We start from the raw sequence: 15,409 nt of genomic DNA on the forward strand, positions 1-15,409 counted from the left end.
AATTCATTATAAGTATCACTCACTCTACAAAGGTCATAATTTCCTGACTTTTTATCATAATAGTGATCCTTGAACAGGTTAGCATAATCTCCGACGAACTCATCAATCTTCACAAGGGAAAAAAGAGAACCAACGAACAGATTAGATAAGCAAATAATAAAGATAAAGAAATTCAAAATTACATGGTCACAACTCTAATATTATTAGAATGTGACACATATAATACTAAACACACTTATATCAGAAAATGAGTCACTTTGATGAAAAGAATAAGCATCAAGATGAACAAAAGTGATAATGCAGTTATGGTTGTTTATTGAGGTAAAACGCACCATTCCATTCGAGTTCAAAAAATTATCAGAAGGACACATATAATACTAAACACACTTATATCAGAAAATGAGTCACTTTGATGAAAAGAATAAGCATCAAGATGAACAAAAGTATAATGCAGTTATGGTTGTTTATTGAGGTAAAACGCACCATTCCATTCGAGTTCAAAAAATTATCATCAGGACACCCGCATATTTCTTCAAGAGCTATGAAATAACTATAATTTCTAAAATGATTACTTTTTTCCAATATAGATTATTACTCTCCTTCACATAGTCCTCCTAAAGTAAATTTTTAGTATTTAATAAGGCGTGCATGTAAAATGTAATTGTATCGTGTAAGTATGAAACCCGTCACGTATAGCACCTCTCTAGCTACCAGAGAGCTGGGTGTGCCTATACAAGACCCTTATGTCTACAGTACTTCAAAATTACAAAAAAGCATAAACCTTTTGTTCAACTTAAGAAAAATATGGGGTGCATTTCATCCCCTTAGCAAAGAAAGAATATTTTTTTTACCAAATTAATCCACTACTTAATAATCTATATGAACAACATCTTGACATACAAAGTGATATTGTAAACATGAGAAAGTTAGCGGAAGCAAATCGTGGAGGAAACAAGGTGGCCTCACATTGAATGAAGTCATAATTGAAAGTTGAAACCATAACAGTCAATTTTCATTCGCAACGAAACATTGCTCCAAATGTCGGATTTAGGACTAATGCAGATGGGAAAACTCCATGCAGGATCACACTATACCAGAGACATTATGGTATTCAGTCAAAATCAGGCATCATAATGGCCATAGATAAACGTTCTACATGTCCTCAATGAAAACTCTATAAGGCAATATATCCACAAACAATTAAAACCTAGTGCCAATTAATAATTAAATTCATTTAGCACGAAGCCAAAAAAAGATTCTGTTAATTAACAAATCATCATTTATCCAGTTTAACTGATCGAGGGAAACCCCCGCGCCGCTTTATTTAAATGAAAGAGGGACTTGACAAATAATGTTCTCAGTTTTAAGGGTACGAAGACAAAAAAGCACAGGACCATTCTGATTTCAAGTAATCTAGGCTGATTTTTACTATCTGCAATATTGGCCTACATATGGGCCTATTTGTTGCCATGGTCAACATTTCAGACATGAGGAACAACATTCAGAACAATGCAAGAGATAAAGTAATATTTCTTATAATAGTTCGCATGCAGTCAATCGACTATACTAAGAATGCTAAGCCTTTTTTTATAGTAAATTTTTTGCGTAAAGCCAATGAATTTATACTATGATCAGCTAAACAAATTGATGTTTAAAATATCTGAAACCTACATAAATCTAAAGATACGCCTTTTTATCTTAGAATAACAAAAATATTATAAAATAAAAAAGGATATTATACACTTCCGTACAACTAACCTAAAAAATCTAGTCTTGCCAGATTTAAATGACAGCTACAGTATCCCATGCTGCAATATTGCTATGGTCCTATTATATTACATTACTACAATATAGGACCAATATGAATCCGCAGGACTGTATACATGTAGGACCCTCAGTTAGGGGTAAACACAACGGACACAAAGCGCATAGCCTACAAATTGGGGTCCAAAAATATTACCCATTATAATAATCTGCTTTGATATCTATCATGAATATTAGTGTCCGTTCCGGATAATAGATATAGTCCAAGTTCTGATAATATCCAGATTCAGAGAGATATCCAAAAATAAGGAGGAAAATAAATCCAGTTCTATATAAAGCTCACCAAAGCCTATATTACAACCCTGAATCTAAAGAGTGTAGTTACTAATTACTAAGTTACAAAGAACTCGTATATTAATTATAGTTTACTACATATTTATAGTATTAAGAAAATATATAGAGCAAGTTCCACAATATCCACATCCATGCTGCTTATAGTTTGATGTGTAAATGGAGCATGGAGATGCTGATTATTACTATCCACAAAGGGGATTTAGATGTTCTGAGTGTCAATTTACATCTCCAAAGTCCAAATATGCTCAAGTAACTAAACCTGAAAAGTCTATTTATGAGTGTCCGGGTCTTTGGTTTTGTCGAATGGGCTCCAAATTGAACTTATCTGACATCATAGTTCTTCTCATTGTAAAATAATACATACACTCTGAAAATGCACAAGATAATCTTGTTTCATGTATGATTTTGGAGTATTGGCATCCATGTTCTAATATGATAGTAGTATCACTCTCTATTTATATAGGACAAGGTGCACAACATCATAATATACTGCTCAGCTATAGGTTGGATATGACAAAATGAAGATGTTGCATTTTTCTTAGTCGTCTTCCATAATAACATATCTTATTCAGAAGGAATTAAATTTCAGTGTATCTATGAGGAAAGAGATCATGTAAAGGCTTATAATGTATCAAGTATAAACTGTTGACATGGGATTATGGACTATATATATTGCTAAAATAACTACAAATTGTTAGCCTGACCTCTTTTTCTTGTCCAAACATAAAAAGCTCCTTCCTGTTTCTTAAAGTGCCTTCATGTTCAGCGCTATCAGCATTTCTGCAGAATAAATCTCACCCTCTGGTATCTCTCCTTAAATAATCAAGAATATTACTTGCCAATTGCCGTTGATGAATAAAAGACGTCCTTTGTGATTGAAAATGTATCCAGATAAGCATTAACAAGCTGCCCCTCATCATACAACATCTTCTTAAAATGCCGGCCTGCAAAGGGAGGGAATGGATCATCAGCAACAAATGAAATTTATTATAACAGGAGTTGTGTACAATGCAAAAGCACCAACAAACCTAAAGTAGCAGCAGGAAGGGGGTTGTTAGCTTTAACATAGGTTTCAAGTACAATATAATCACGTGGCATCACCCCAATGGTTCTCCTACTAGCACTTAGTTATTTACACAACAAAGGTCATGCCAAGTAATGACACCTGGCCAATTCAAATTTTTTTCAATTGTTATTTTATGATTACAAAGGCCCTTTAGACTGCTCAACTTCAAGAGGAACTTTTGTTTCATCCTTTTTTGCTCACCTGCTTTTTATGGTATGTGGTTATAGTTAAAGTCATGAACCATTATATAAGGGATGCATGCAGTTTTTTCCCCTTTTTTCTTTTATTAGAAAAGATCCAATAGTTTATATCACAGAAGGTTTCATGATGAAAGAAACTTTTGCTGTATGAATGCACACATTTATGATGATAAACTTTCATGTGAGTTCGATATGATAAATTTTCATGCAAATTGTAGCCGGAGATGTTGTGTAATCAAATCACATCATTGTGGATGAGGAGATCTGAACTCAAAATTCTCTATGAAGGAAGAACATTGAAATACCATCCAAGCTTATGCGATGTAAAACTATCAAGCTTCCGATTTATAATGTAAATTGAAGTTTAATTGAGCCCAAAGCCGAACAGCTGAAACTAGAACCACACTTAAAGCTTTGGTGATGACTTATTCAAAAAGAAAAAAAAAAGAGAGAAGGAAAGAAAGAGGGGATATTAGTCAAGAACCTTTTAGTTAGGAAGCTGCACTAGTGCACGGGTTATAATTGTTACAGTATACACATTCACATTTTACACTGACCATTGGGTTGTGCAGTAAACACCCATGCAATATCGATAAGAGGTAGAATACAATAAAAGAACACGAATTGACAATGTTTGGAGAAGAACACTACCAAAAGTTAGGCTTCTGCACATCAATGAAGGAAAACAAATCTTAACAGTACTAACCAATTCGTGTATCCTATCATCCTTCTAATATATTCTCTGATACCTTTCCATACAACTTTTTAGACATTATGGTGACAATGAAATATTTCAAGGTCAGAAGAATGATATTAGATGATACAGTTCTTAGATAATTTACAATGCATTTCTGAAAAAAAATAACTTATATAAAAAATTCATGCATGCATACATTTGATTGGCTTGCTATACATACCATAGTATTGCATCCTGGAAAGATTCAGTTATTCTCCCAATAAATTAAATTTTCAGTTTTCACAAGTAGTTCAACTCATCTCATAAATAGGCATGCTCCTCTCTGCCATCTCCTTCTGCAGAGCTGTTGCCTTGCTTCCATCTCCTGATCTCATATATGCACTTATCATTGTTTTATACATACCAAAATCGGGAGCCAGATTCTCCTGCAACATTTGATGATACAACTCGTCAACCTCTTTAATCTTCCCATGGTTGCTCATCGTACTAATCAATATATGATACGTGGCTATGCTTGATTGAACTCCAAGCTGCTTCATCTCTTCACGTAGCTGCAAAGCTTTATGCATGTCGCTAGCACTGCAATATCCTGAGATTAGAGTATTGTATGTGATTACATCAGGTCTCAATCCTTCATCCCTCAACTTGTGCATCAATATCTGAGCATCAGAAACATGCCCATGTTTACATAGACCTTTTATAAGAGAATTACAAGTAATAATATCCGGAGAAAGCCCACTTTTCTTCATATTGTCGACAAGTTCGAGAGCTTTGTGCTGATCGCCTGATGCGCTATACGCATCTATGAGTATATTGTAGATTTGGACACTTGGTGCAATATCTTTATCCACTATATCTTCAAAGAGCTTAACAGCCTCATTTAGCTTCTTGTTCTTGCAAAATGCATTCATGAGAGAACCATAAGACACTACTGTTGGCTTGAGCCCAACCTTTTCCATTTCTTCCAGAATCTCAAAGCACCTCTCGAAATTGTTAGCCCTTCCATAGCCATCAATCAAGCTATTGAAAGTTTCTATGCTTGGACCAAACCCATTCTCGCCCATCTCTATTACAAAATTTTCCGCTTCTTTCATCCTCTCCATCTTACAAAATGCATTTATCAACGAGTTATAAGTAAACCGGTCAGCTTTAAGTCCATATGAGCTCATACTCTCGACGACCCTTATTGCTGCATCAACATCCCAAACCCGACAATATCCATCAACAAGTGTGTTATAAATCACAGTCGTAGGAACTAGTCCTTTCTTCACTAACCTCTCGAGCACCTCTTCTGCCTTTGAAACCCTCCCATCTTTACAAAGACCATTGAGCAAAACGCTACAAGCGTAACTATCAATCTTGAACCCCTTCCTCATTGCTTCCTCAAAGAGATCAACGGCTGCCTCAGTATCACCATTCCTCGAGAGCCCATCAAATAATATACTAAAAGTGAACCCATCAGGAACAAGACCATTAGCTTCCATCTCTGCCAGCAAATTCTTACTCTCCTCTGTCCTTCGAGCTCGACAAAACCCATTCATCAAACTATTATAAGTAATCACATTTGGCTTCAACCCAGAAATCAACATCCTCCCCTTAACAGAAAAAGCAGCATCCAAGTTGCCAGATTTACAATACCCATCAATCATGCTATTGTAAGTGACTTCACTCGGTGATATCCCTCTCCCAAGCATTTCATCAAACAGCTTCTCTGCATCATCACCTCTCTTTTCTTTCCACAACCCAGATATCAAAACATTGTACGAAAACTTATCAGGCACAATCCAATCCTTCTCCTTCATTCTCTTAAACAGCGCCAGTGCTCGATCGATGTCTCCAGACTTGACGCACGATTGCATCGCCTTGTTATAAGCAAACAAATCTAGCCGAATTCCCCAAGAATCGATCTTTGAAAAGAGCGAAAGGGTATCAGAGTAACGGCGTGTAGAAACCAAATTTTCAAGTAACAGGTTGATCGAGTGAAGAGAAGGCGACGGATGTTGATTCTCTCCGACATGGGCGATGATATCGAGGGCAGGTTCGGCCAATTTGAGCTGGGCACAGCTTGCGATGAGAGCGCTGCTTAAGGATGATGCCAGTGGAGGGAATGAATTAGCCAGAGATTGATAGAGATGAGAAAGGGCTTGGAATTGAGGGTTTTTTGAGATGATCTCAGATTTTGTGAGAGACACAGCAGCTTGAAACCGATCAGTTTCTAAGAGGGAGATGAGTTTTCTAATGGGTTCTTCTTCAACCTTGAGATTGGACTTCACAGAGTGAAAAAACCTCTGAAAATTGAGAGATTTCGCCATGTTCGATGCTTTGCTCCAACGAGAGGGTTTCGAAAATTCAGGGTTTTGAAGACTTTGGTTTCCTAACGGGTCGGGTCGGGTCGGGTTTGATACCCTTAACCCAACTCGGGCAATCGCTAGGGTTTAATTTGAAAGGGGACGAAGTTCGGGGAGATTTGAAAAAAGAAATGGAGGAAAGACTGAGCGAAGACGAGAAGCGAGCGCTTCGAGGGAGCAAATTCGCGCCGCTGCGGTGGCGGGCGACCGCATCAGTAATCGAGAGCAGCCAAGGTTTGGTAATTTTTATGATTATTTTTGGATTTTATGGTCAATTAATTGTAATTTTGTTGTGTTTTCTAATTAAAATTTTGAATTTTTTGACGGGAAAAGGTTAGCTCATCCTGGTGGGCCCATGACAACGAACAAAGCGGCGGCGCTTGCGAAGTTTCTAGAGAGGAAACTGCAGCAGCCTGGTGGTCTTGATTCTATTGATCCTCAGCTTCTTGAAGTTGCTGTGAAAAATGCAAAGGAAACTGTGACTTCCAGCTGCGGTAATTCTCAATTGGACATCAAAATCTTTTATTAGTCATATTTCAGTTATATTACACAATGTTATTGTATGTTTCGAAATTTTTTGAGAGTAAAAGGAACAAGTATGAGACTATGCTTACATGAATGGTAAATGGCGATGAAGTCAGGGAATTACCTTGTTAGTGTAATAATTTTTTCAAAATAGTACAAAAAATGTAGTTCAGTTAGCACAATCCTAAACAGGATTGGGAAATGTTTGAGGTTTCAGTCAAAATCTTATACTCCTTAATGTTTATCGAGATACGGATTTTGGATTATTAAGGCATATATATTTAAGATACGGGTTTAGGAGAAGTATTTAAGGGAAATTTGAGTTTCAAGAGAAGCTGTACTGAAATGTCGATAAACATTAAGGGACATCAAGATTTTCAAGGTTATTGTGAGAGGTTATCGTGAGAGAGAGAGAGAGAGAGAGAGAGAGAGAGAGAGAGAGAGAGAGAGAGAGAGAGAGAGAGAGGTTATTGTTTAGAACCAGCATTGAGGAAACTATGGCCTTGCCTTCTTTCTTAAGATTAGGTTTGTTTTTAAATTGTCGAAAGAGTACCTTTTGCAGGTCAGCTTGCAAATTTTAGGACTTGCTTACTGCATGCCTGCTTTCTTTCTTAATGAATGATGTCTCAACCACTTTCCCATATATCTGATGGTGGTTTGCTTTAAGCAGAACAATGTGTAGGGAGGATTGTGATAGCTCTACAATTTAGAAAGAAATAAATGTGTAGAAGTCCTTAGATTTCTCACAAAAAACTAAGACCCTCATTATTGCATCTTGAAACTTTATCGGCCTCGATTAGGCACTTATCCAGCATATGCATTTTTATGGTTTAAAAAAAAACACTTTCATCTCTCTCTTTTTTGTTGAAAATTTATGGCTTATGAAACATTAAGAGAGGCAAATTAAGGAGGAACATGTGTAGGAGATCGGCACAACGAAAGATGTACAACATGAAAAGCAATAGAATGATAGAGAAACATAACCAAGAGAGAGGGGTACACACCATCTTGTAAGCAGTTAATACATCCCCCAGGGAAGGAGGCTGAACATTTTCACTATATGAAAGAGAAGAGTATAGCAATAGATAACCACCCCTGATAGCATACCAACTCTCCCACATAAAGGGCTCACAACAAGGACTTCCGTTTTACAATAAGCTATTTTCCAAAATTGTGAGAAATCCTTTTAGCAATAAGTATTGGATGGATGATACAAAGGCTCTCGAGTCTCCTATAAACTCATTCTAGTTTGATTTAAAATATCCTAATATTACTAACTTGATTAAGAAACTTAAAATACTTATTTCATTAGGATGATACACAATAGTCATCCAAGCATCACAGATACAACGTTAAACTCTAAAAGAGTTCAAACTCTATTATGAAAAACTGTCCCCAAAGGGATTTGGAGATGAATCCTGAATTTGGTTCCAATGATATATTCTTGTGTTCTTCCTTAGTTTGGGAAGTCAGTTTTTTAAAAAATTGCAGTTCCTAAAGGAAGGTGTTGAAAATAAGAGTCTAAGACTGAAGAAAAATCGAAAATGTAAGGATCTCAAGTTTTTCGGTATATAGTGAAGACGATACACAGCAGGTAAGATAGATAATATCTTCAGTTAATAAAACTAATTCCAGGAATCGTAATTTCTAGTATTTGTGTAAGTGCTTTGCAGTTGAGGAATTCTGATTCCCTAGTGCATTGCACTTTGATTTCTTTTCACTTATTCCTTAATCTACTAGTACGTATGTGTTTTAACTATGACTGTCAATCTGTTTAGACTTCATTGCGGTTCCAACGATATATTCTTGTGTTCTTCTTTATTTTGGAAAGTCAGTTTTTTTTAAAAATTGCAGTTCCTAAAGGAAGGTGTTGAAACTACGACTGAAGAAAAATCGAAAATGTAAGGATCTCAAGTTTTTCAGTATATAGTGAAGAGGATACACAGCAGGTAAGATAGATAATATCTGTTCAGTTAATAAAACTAATTCCAGGAATCGTAATATCTAGTATTTGTCTAAGTGGTTTGCAGTTGAGGAATTCTGATTCCCTAGTGGATTGCACTTTGATTTCTTTTCACTTATTCTTTAATGTACGAGTACGTATGTGTTTTAACTATGACTGTCAATCTCTTTAGACTTCACTGCGGGTCCTATCCGTGGTGCTGATTCAACTATCTCAAGAAGACACCAAGACTCTTAGTGGAGAAACTTATCAAAACATATTCATTTGCTACTATTGAATTGTCTGTTGTTCCTCCTTGCATCCCTCAACCTGCTAGGCTAACTTCTACAAAGGTCTGGAGAGACTACAAACAGAGAGGTGTTTGGGTATATGATATATCTGGTCACCAATGAGTATTATATCTGTCCTGGCTCTGGCTGTGGGCGTGATTGGTCCAATTGCTCCACTATCATCATAGAGAAGCCCAGAGTAGTTCAGATCATCGATGGTGAATAGTAACCATTGATTGTTAAGTTGCTTATTTCATATTTCTAATATGTTTTTGGATTTAATTTCAGCCATTGATTGTTTAGAGTGTATATGCACTTTCCTCATGTTTTTCAATAGAGATTCCTGGCATAATTGGGAGAGAAAAAGAAAGCACTTTCCTCATGTTTTTCAATAGAGATTCCTGGCATAATTGGGAGAGAAAAAGAAAGAAGAAGAAGAGAGAGAGAGGGAGAGAGAGAGAGAGAGAGAGAGAGAGAGAGAGAGAGAAGGGAGGGAGGGAGTGGGAGGGGGAACGCGAGGGCAGGGGGATGGGGAGAGAGAGAGAGAGAAGAGAGAGACGAGATTCCTGGCATAATTGGAGAGAAAAAAGAAGGAGAGAGGGAGAGAGAGAAGAGAGAGAGAGAGAAGAGAGAGAGAGAGGAGGGAGGGAGGGAGGGAGTCCTTTGGCCTATTCTGCTTCCTGTACCCGATACACTTCTTCTTGCTTCCAATATCTAGGGCATCAGCTACTCTTTTAAGCTTTTGACAGGTGGTTGCACTTTGCAGATATCTTGAAAGGGTGCACAGACACATTCTTTTTAGTTGGCCACCTAAAAAGATGTTCTGGAGTTGCTTCTGTCGAAATGTGTTTAGACCCACTATCTCTTCATTGTTCTCTCTGTCTTGCTTCAGTGATTTCAGAGTATCCTGAGCAACTTCCAGATCTTGTTCCTCTGGTAGATCCTTAAACATTGTCTCATACCACTGCTGATGAATTAGTAGCCATAAAATCCAGGTTTGCTTAAGCCTGCCAAATGGAAACAATACAAGGTTCTTGCGCTCAAGACCTCATCCTTGGCTGCATTTTATTTCATCAAACATCAATCTCTGCTTCCGTCTTGAACACATTGGTGGATTCCATACTGTTATTTTAGTGCACAACTGCTGTACCTAATTCCTATATTTTGGGTTCATTATGGCTCCGTTATGTGTTGCCTATGTTATGCTATTCTCACACTACAGTTGCTAAGAGTTAAGCTGTCTTCAGTTCCACACCACAATTTTTGCTTGTAGTTGGGAATACACTTTCGTCTTTATGTTTTTTCCCCTCTTCTCGCAGTCTCTCAAACTGGTATCATAATGTTTTTTATACATGAACTTGATATGTAGTTTCATTACTTTATCTGAGCTCTTGCCTTTTGTATGAGCACCGTGGCCAAAAACTAGAGTCTAAAACTTGCTTTAGGTGATTTATGATCTTTCTGCTTCTTACTTTTGTTTCTCTTGCCACTTAAGACTTTCGGAGCAGTTTATTCTTACCTCTGGTTATGGCAAGTATGTTTTGGACTTTATCCTTACTATTCTATGATCAATGTCCTCTCCCTGTTATCATGACAGATAGGACTACAAGAAGATGGATTTCATGCAGTAAAAGGATTTCCATATCATGTCAGGCCTCCCTCTATCTGAATTCATACCTTGTTAAATTGTATCTATTCTTGATTGTGGCGAACATATTGTCTCTCCTTCGGTCTTTTCAACTGCATTGATCATTGGAAGAGTTTTCTTGTATCTATCTGAGTATGTGATCCGCACTGTCAACAAATAAGATGGCATATAATGATACTAAGAGATGACTTATGCAGCTTCATGAAAATGTTCCTTATTGATGACAGTTTATCTGAGCGAAAATTCCATGTACAGGTTGAAAATAGGGTAAAAGAAGTTCATTTCTTGTTTCAGAAGAGGACAAGGGATCAGCAGAAGTTAATGGCATAAGTAGGGTTAGTGGTTATTTGGTTTTGGTGGGATGGGTTGTTTACCTACAGGTAGTCAGATGGTGAGAAAAGTTGGAATCTTTTGATCGGAAATGTTTCTTTAAGATACTTTGTCATTAAGTTTGTGTTTTGTTGAAGATAAGACCAGCTACGAAAGATGTTGAAATCCTAACAACCGTCCATATTGTATCAGATTTATCTTTCATTAGGAGCATTGCTTAAGTTTATTCTAAGCGTATAAAAACTTCCTTTCAGAATTCATGAACAAACCCATTTGCTTTGTAGAGTTCTCTCAGTCTTGAAGATACTTAAGGCACGTAATTTGTCTACCTAACAACGGTTCAGAACATAATCTCTTTATTAACACTGGGGAATCAATACCTTATTTATTTTCATAGGTGGTGCTTCGAGTTCACAGAGAAAAGTAAGGCATGTTGCTTCTTTTGGTGACAGCTCCGAGGTATTGTATTATAGTGTCATAATAATCAGATACCATTTATACATATGAAGGCTTTTTTGTTTCTCACCGGCATTTCCTCTCACAGGATTCTGGAGATGCCCAAGATGACACAGAAAAAATAAAAGAAAGGAAAAAGGGGAAGAAAAAGAAAAAGAAGGGGAAAAAGGAAAAGAAAAAGAAAAAGGTAAATACATTTTTTTATCTTTTCTTCCGATTTGAACTGTTTTGACCTCCCATCTGTTGCAGAATGCTCAAAGTCCTAAATGCCAGAAGACTGTAAAGATGAAGAGGTCAAAGTCATGAGTAGATGTTAAAAAGTCCAGAGATTTTATTTGACAATTAAAATGAAAAAAAGACAGGATGCAGAGAGCTGTGTAACTGATGTATTCAAGGGCGTTTAGACTGCTAGCAACCTGCGCGTTCTTTTGATTTTCGTGCGGATGACTAACTGCCCGATTTCAACTCATTTGAAATGCAATCGAAGTCTTGATTTCCTTTCATTTGGAAAATGCAAGTCACATTTTTTGTTTGCAAGATAAGACCGAGAAAGATGTTTATGGGGCTGTTTTTTGGAAAGGGGAGAGGATTATGATTTTATTGTCGTGTGAGATGCATGGTTTTGGATGCAAAGTTCACTTCCCATTGTATGATAGTGATGTATAATGCTTAGCAAAACATATAAAAGTCAGGAGATTATTGCCTCTCCATCAGGAAACATTTCAGGTTTTCTATTTTCTCTGCACGCGCCAATCTTTCAGATTTTCTTCATTGATCGTGAACCTACTAGATCCTGCAGAGTGCAAGATATTATTGCGAGCACCCAGGTTGGGTCATCTGTTCTTTCTCTGAACCTCTTAGTTTCACAAAATATCCATGCGTACAGATTGCAGCTCATATCAGCTGCTCGTGCATCCATGTATACAAATTTTTAGTTTCATCTTGAGGTTTTGAAACTTTTGTGTTTGAATTTGCCAAACCCGTTGTTGGGAAAAACAAGAATAAAAACATATCCAAAGTAACACAGAACAAACCATATAGGAATGCAAGTAAAAAGTAGAATGTTAATGAAATCATTTTAAACAAATTTCAAGTATGAGATACTTTACAAAAGTGCGAAATCGCCCTCTAAGGGCCTGTTTGGATAATGGAAGTATTAGAAGTAAGAAGTAGGTTATAGAAGTAACTTTCAAAGCTATGAAGTAGGAAGTAGTGGAAATAGCATTTTTTTGTTTCATATATTTTTAGAAGTAATAAAAGTAGAACTTCTTCCTCTTCATTTACTTTTTTGTTTGGATAACATTTGGAAATATTACTAGGAAGTAATTTTATCAATGAAAAGGTGTTAGAAGTAACTAATAAAGGAAATATTAATAAAAAATTATTTATGTCCTAATTAATATGCATTTCAACTACTTCCGAGTTACTTCTGAGTATTGAGGACTGGAAAAATATTTTGGAAGTAAGGATGACAAGTAGGCGCCACATAAGCATTTAGGGAAGTATTGAAAGTAAGTTTTTTAGAGAACCAAATACACTTTTTTGCTTGGAAGTAGCAGAAGTAGCTTTTACTTCTTTTACTTCAGCTACTTCACAATTACTTCCGTGCAAACAAACAAGCCCTAAACAGAGGACTAGCCTTTAAGAGATTATCTCCCACCTATGGTCGCGTTGGGTCTGCACAATACTTCTAAGGATGAGACGACTGCAGTTCAAAGAAGCGCTCTCTTTTTTGAACACCACAACTATTACTTCAGTTCGTCAGAAACTTCAACACATAACAGTCTATAGAAAAGAAGAAGACGAGAGAACAATTGTTTTTTCTGTCTATATTTTCCAAATGAACAGAGGATGCACTTTTATAAGGTTCATGAGAGACAAATATTTGAATTCTAGTTACTGCAATGTTTTAATGTCTACAATAAATATTATTCAATCCTTGAAACATTGTAACGTACGAAATGTTCAGCTGGTTTAAAAAGAGCACATGCAAAACGTTTAAGCAGCTTTAAAGGCACCCCAAGCAAAAAGAGCACGCACCAGTGCACGCGCCGGACCACGCACCGGACCCCGCTCCCAGACCATGCACCTATACCGCACACCCAGCTCGCTCGCTCGTGCCCGCTCGCTCATGCCCGCTCGCACGTGCTCGCGCGCTCGTGCCCGCTCGCTTATAAACCAACACAAGTGTACAAATACTAACATATTTGTTATACCATATATAACATGTATGTTAATTTGAACCAACTAAAACGCATTCAATTAGCCAATGTGAGACTAAAATTCACATACTACTTATTAAACATATTTTAATTTTCATTTATGGAATCCAACCATATAAATAGTATATTTCCATAAAACCCTCTAATATTCATTTATATCAAACAACCCTCCACAATTCCTATAGCTAAAAGTGAGGAAGAATGTACATATCATGCTTTTGGAGAAGATATCTTCTGATTTGAACCTTCCATACAGTTATCTAATTTTATCACCACATGCACCAAGTGAATCTTTGTCTTGAACTTGAACCTTTGATGTGGTGATATTCATTGGTAACAACACGATATAGGCTATAGTAATAATCTTTAGGTTTGACGCAATATGGCCATGCGTCCTTATCCTTTTCATGAACAATTTCAAGGAATAACCTACTTCCTCTAATTGCAACCACAAATTATGTTCATATAGTTGGGCATCTCCAGAGATGCACTGCTTGCATCTCGTCTTAAAGACTTGATCCCATTTAGAGTCAAGGCACTCTTACTGTACTCGCAATTAACAACACCTTCCAGGTATACATGATGATAGACTCCGATACAAAGTATCAATCTATGATCATGTGTTCAACTCACACAACAGCTTGTTATTACCACATTGAACCTACTTTGTGGGATCTCCACTCAGATAGGTTGGGTTGCTACCATCCATGAGTTAGGTAATGGTTTCAGTCCATCATCAACCCGGATTTAAGAGCTAATGACAACTCAAGTCCTTTAGTAAAGGGATTTGTTGTGTTGTCCTTGGATTTGACAAAGTCCACAGTAATTACCCCTTCATCAACAAACTTTTTCATGGTCTTTATCCGTACTTGGATATGGCCTCGAGTTTTGCGGTTATACTTTGAACTTTTTATCCTTGCAATTGTGGTCATATTGTTACAATTCATAGAGATAGTAGGAATAGGCTTGCTGAACATGGGTAGCTCAGACATAAGTCCTTTAAGCCATTCGACTTCTAAACAAGTAGTGTCCAAAGCGCATAGCTCTGCCTCAAAAGTAGACAGAGACAAAATGGTCTGTTTGATAGATCTCCAGGCGACTGCACCGTCACCCAAGGTAAATACATACTATGTACAACCATTTCTACCTAAACCCATAGCAGTCCAGCTAGCATCACTGTACCCTTCTAGAACGGGAGGGAATCAAACAAAATGCAGCGCAAGGGAAACAGTTCCTTCAGATATCGAAATATTCTATCCAAGGCCTCGGTCCTATTTGGATAACTAGTGTATCTGCTTAATTTAGAAACCGAGTAAAATATATCCGGTCTCATACAATTAGCAAGATAAATCAAGCTTCCAATGATCTGAGAATATCTCAACTGAGATTCAGAGACTCCACTTACATTCTTATAGAGAGTTATTGAAGGATTATATGAAGTTTTGACAGATTTACAATTCTTATAGCCAAATTTCTCAATAATCTTCTCAACATAGTGAGATTGAAAAATAGCTATGCCCTTAGCTGATCTAATTAGTTTTAGGCCAAGAATCACGTCGGTGACTCC

General features: G+C 36.9%; 2 protein-coding genes across 2 annotated transcripts; one reads left to right on the plus strand and one right to left on the minus strand.

Moving 5' to 3' along the window:
* LOC109848105 (pentatricopeptide repeat-containing protein At5g12100, mitochondrial) lies at window positions 1-6,604 on the minus strand. The gene is made up of 3 exons (XM_020417433.1): window positions 4,302-6,604; window positions 2,823-3,062; window positions 1-107 (listed from the first exon to the last, which is right to left on the minus strand). The coding sequence occupies exon 1, from the start codon at window positions 6,391-6,393 to the stop codon at window positions 4,372-4,374; it is 2,022 nt and encodes a 673-aa protein (XP_020273022.1). The 5' UTR covers window positions 6,394-6,604; the 3' UTR covers window positions 1-107; window positions 2,823-3,062; window positions 4,302-4,371.
* On the plus strand, window positions 6,521-12,328 carry LOC109846895 (the record flags this gene model as incomplete). Its single annotated transcript, XM_020416134.1, has 5 exons — window positions 6,521-6,663; window positions 6,763-6,923; window positions 11,562-11,623; window positions 11,709-11,807; window positions 11,870-12,328. Coding segments are annotated over 5 exons (522 nt in total), but the record flags the coding sequence as incomplete, so codon positions are not given.

Source organism: Asparagus officinalis, chromosome 7 (genome assembly GCF_001876935.1).
Source record: "Asparagus officinalis chromosome 7, Aspof.V1, whole genome shotgun sequence".
Taxonomy (NCBI): domain Eukaryota; kingdom Viridiplantae; phylum Streptophyta; class Magnoliopsida; order Asparagales; family Asparagaceae; genus Asparagus; species Asparagus officinalis.

What these genes read in the sequence shown, in the direction of transcription:
- LOC109848105 (XM_020417433.1), bottom strand. Translation starts at nt 6,393, where the DNA reads ATGGCGAAATCTCTCAATTTTCAGAGGTTTTTTCACTCTGTGAAGTCC.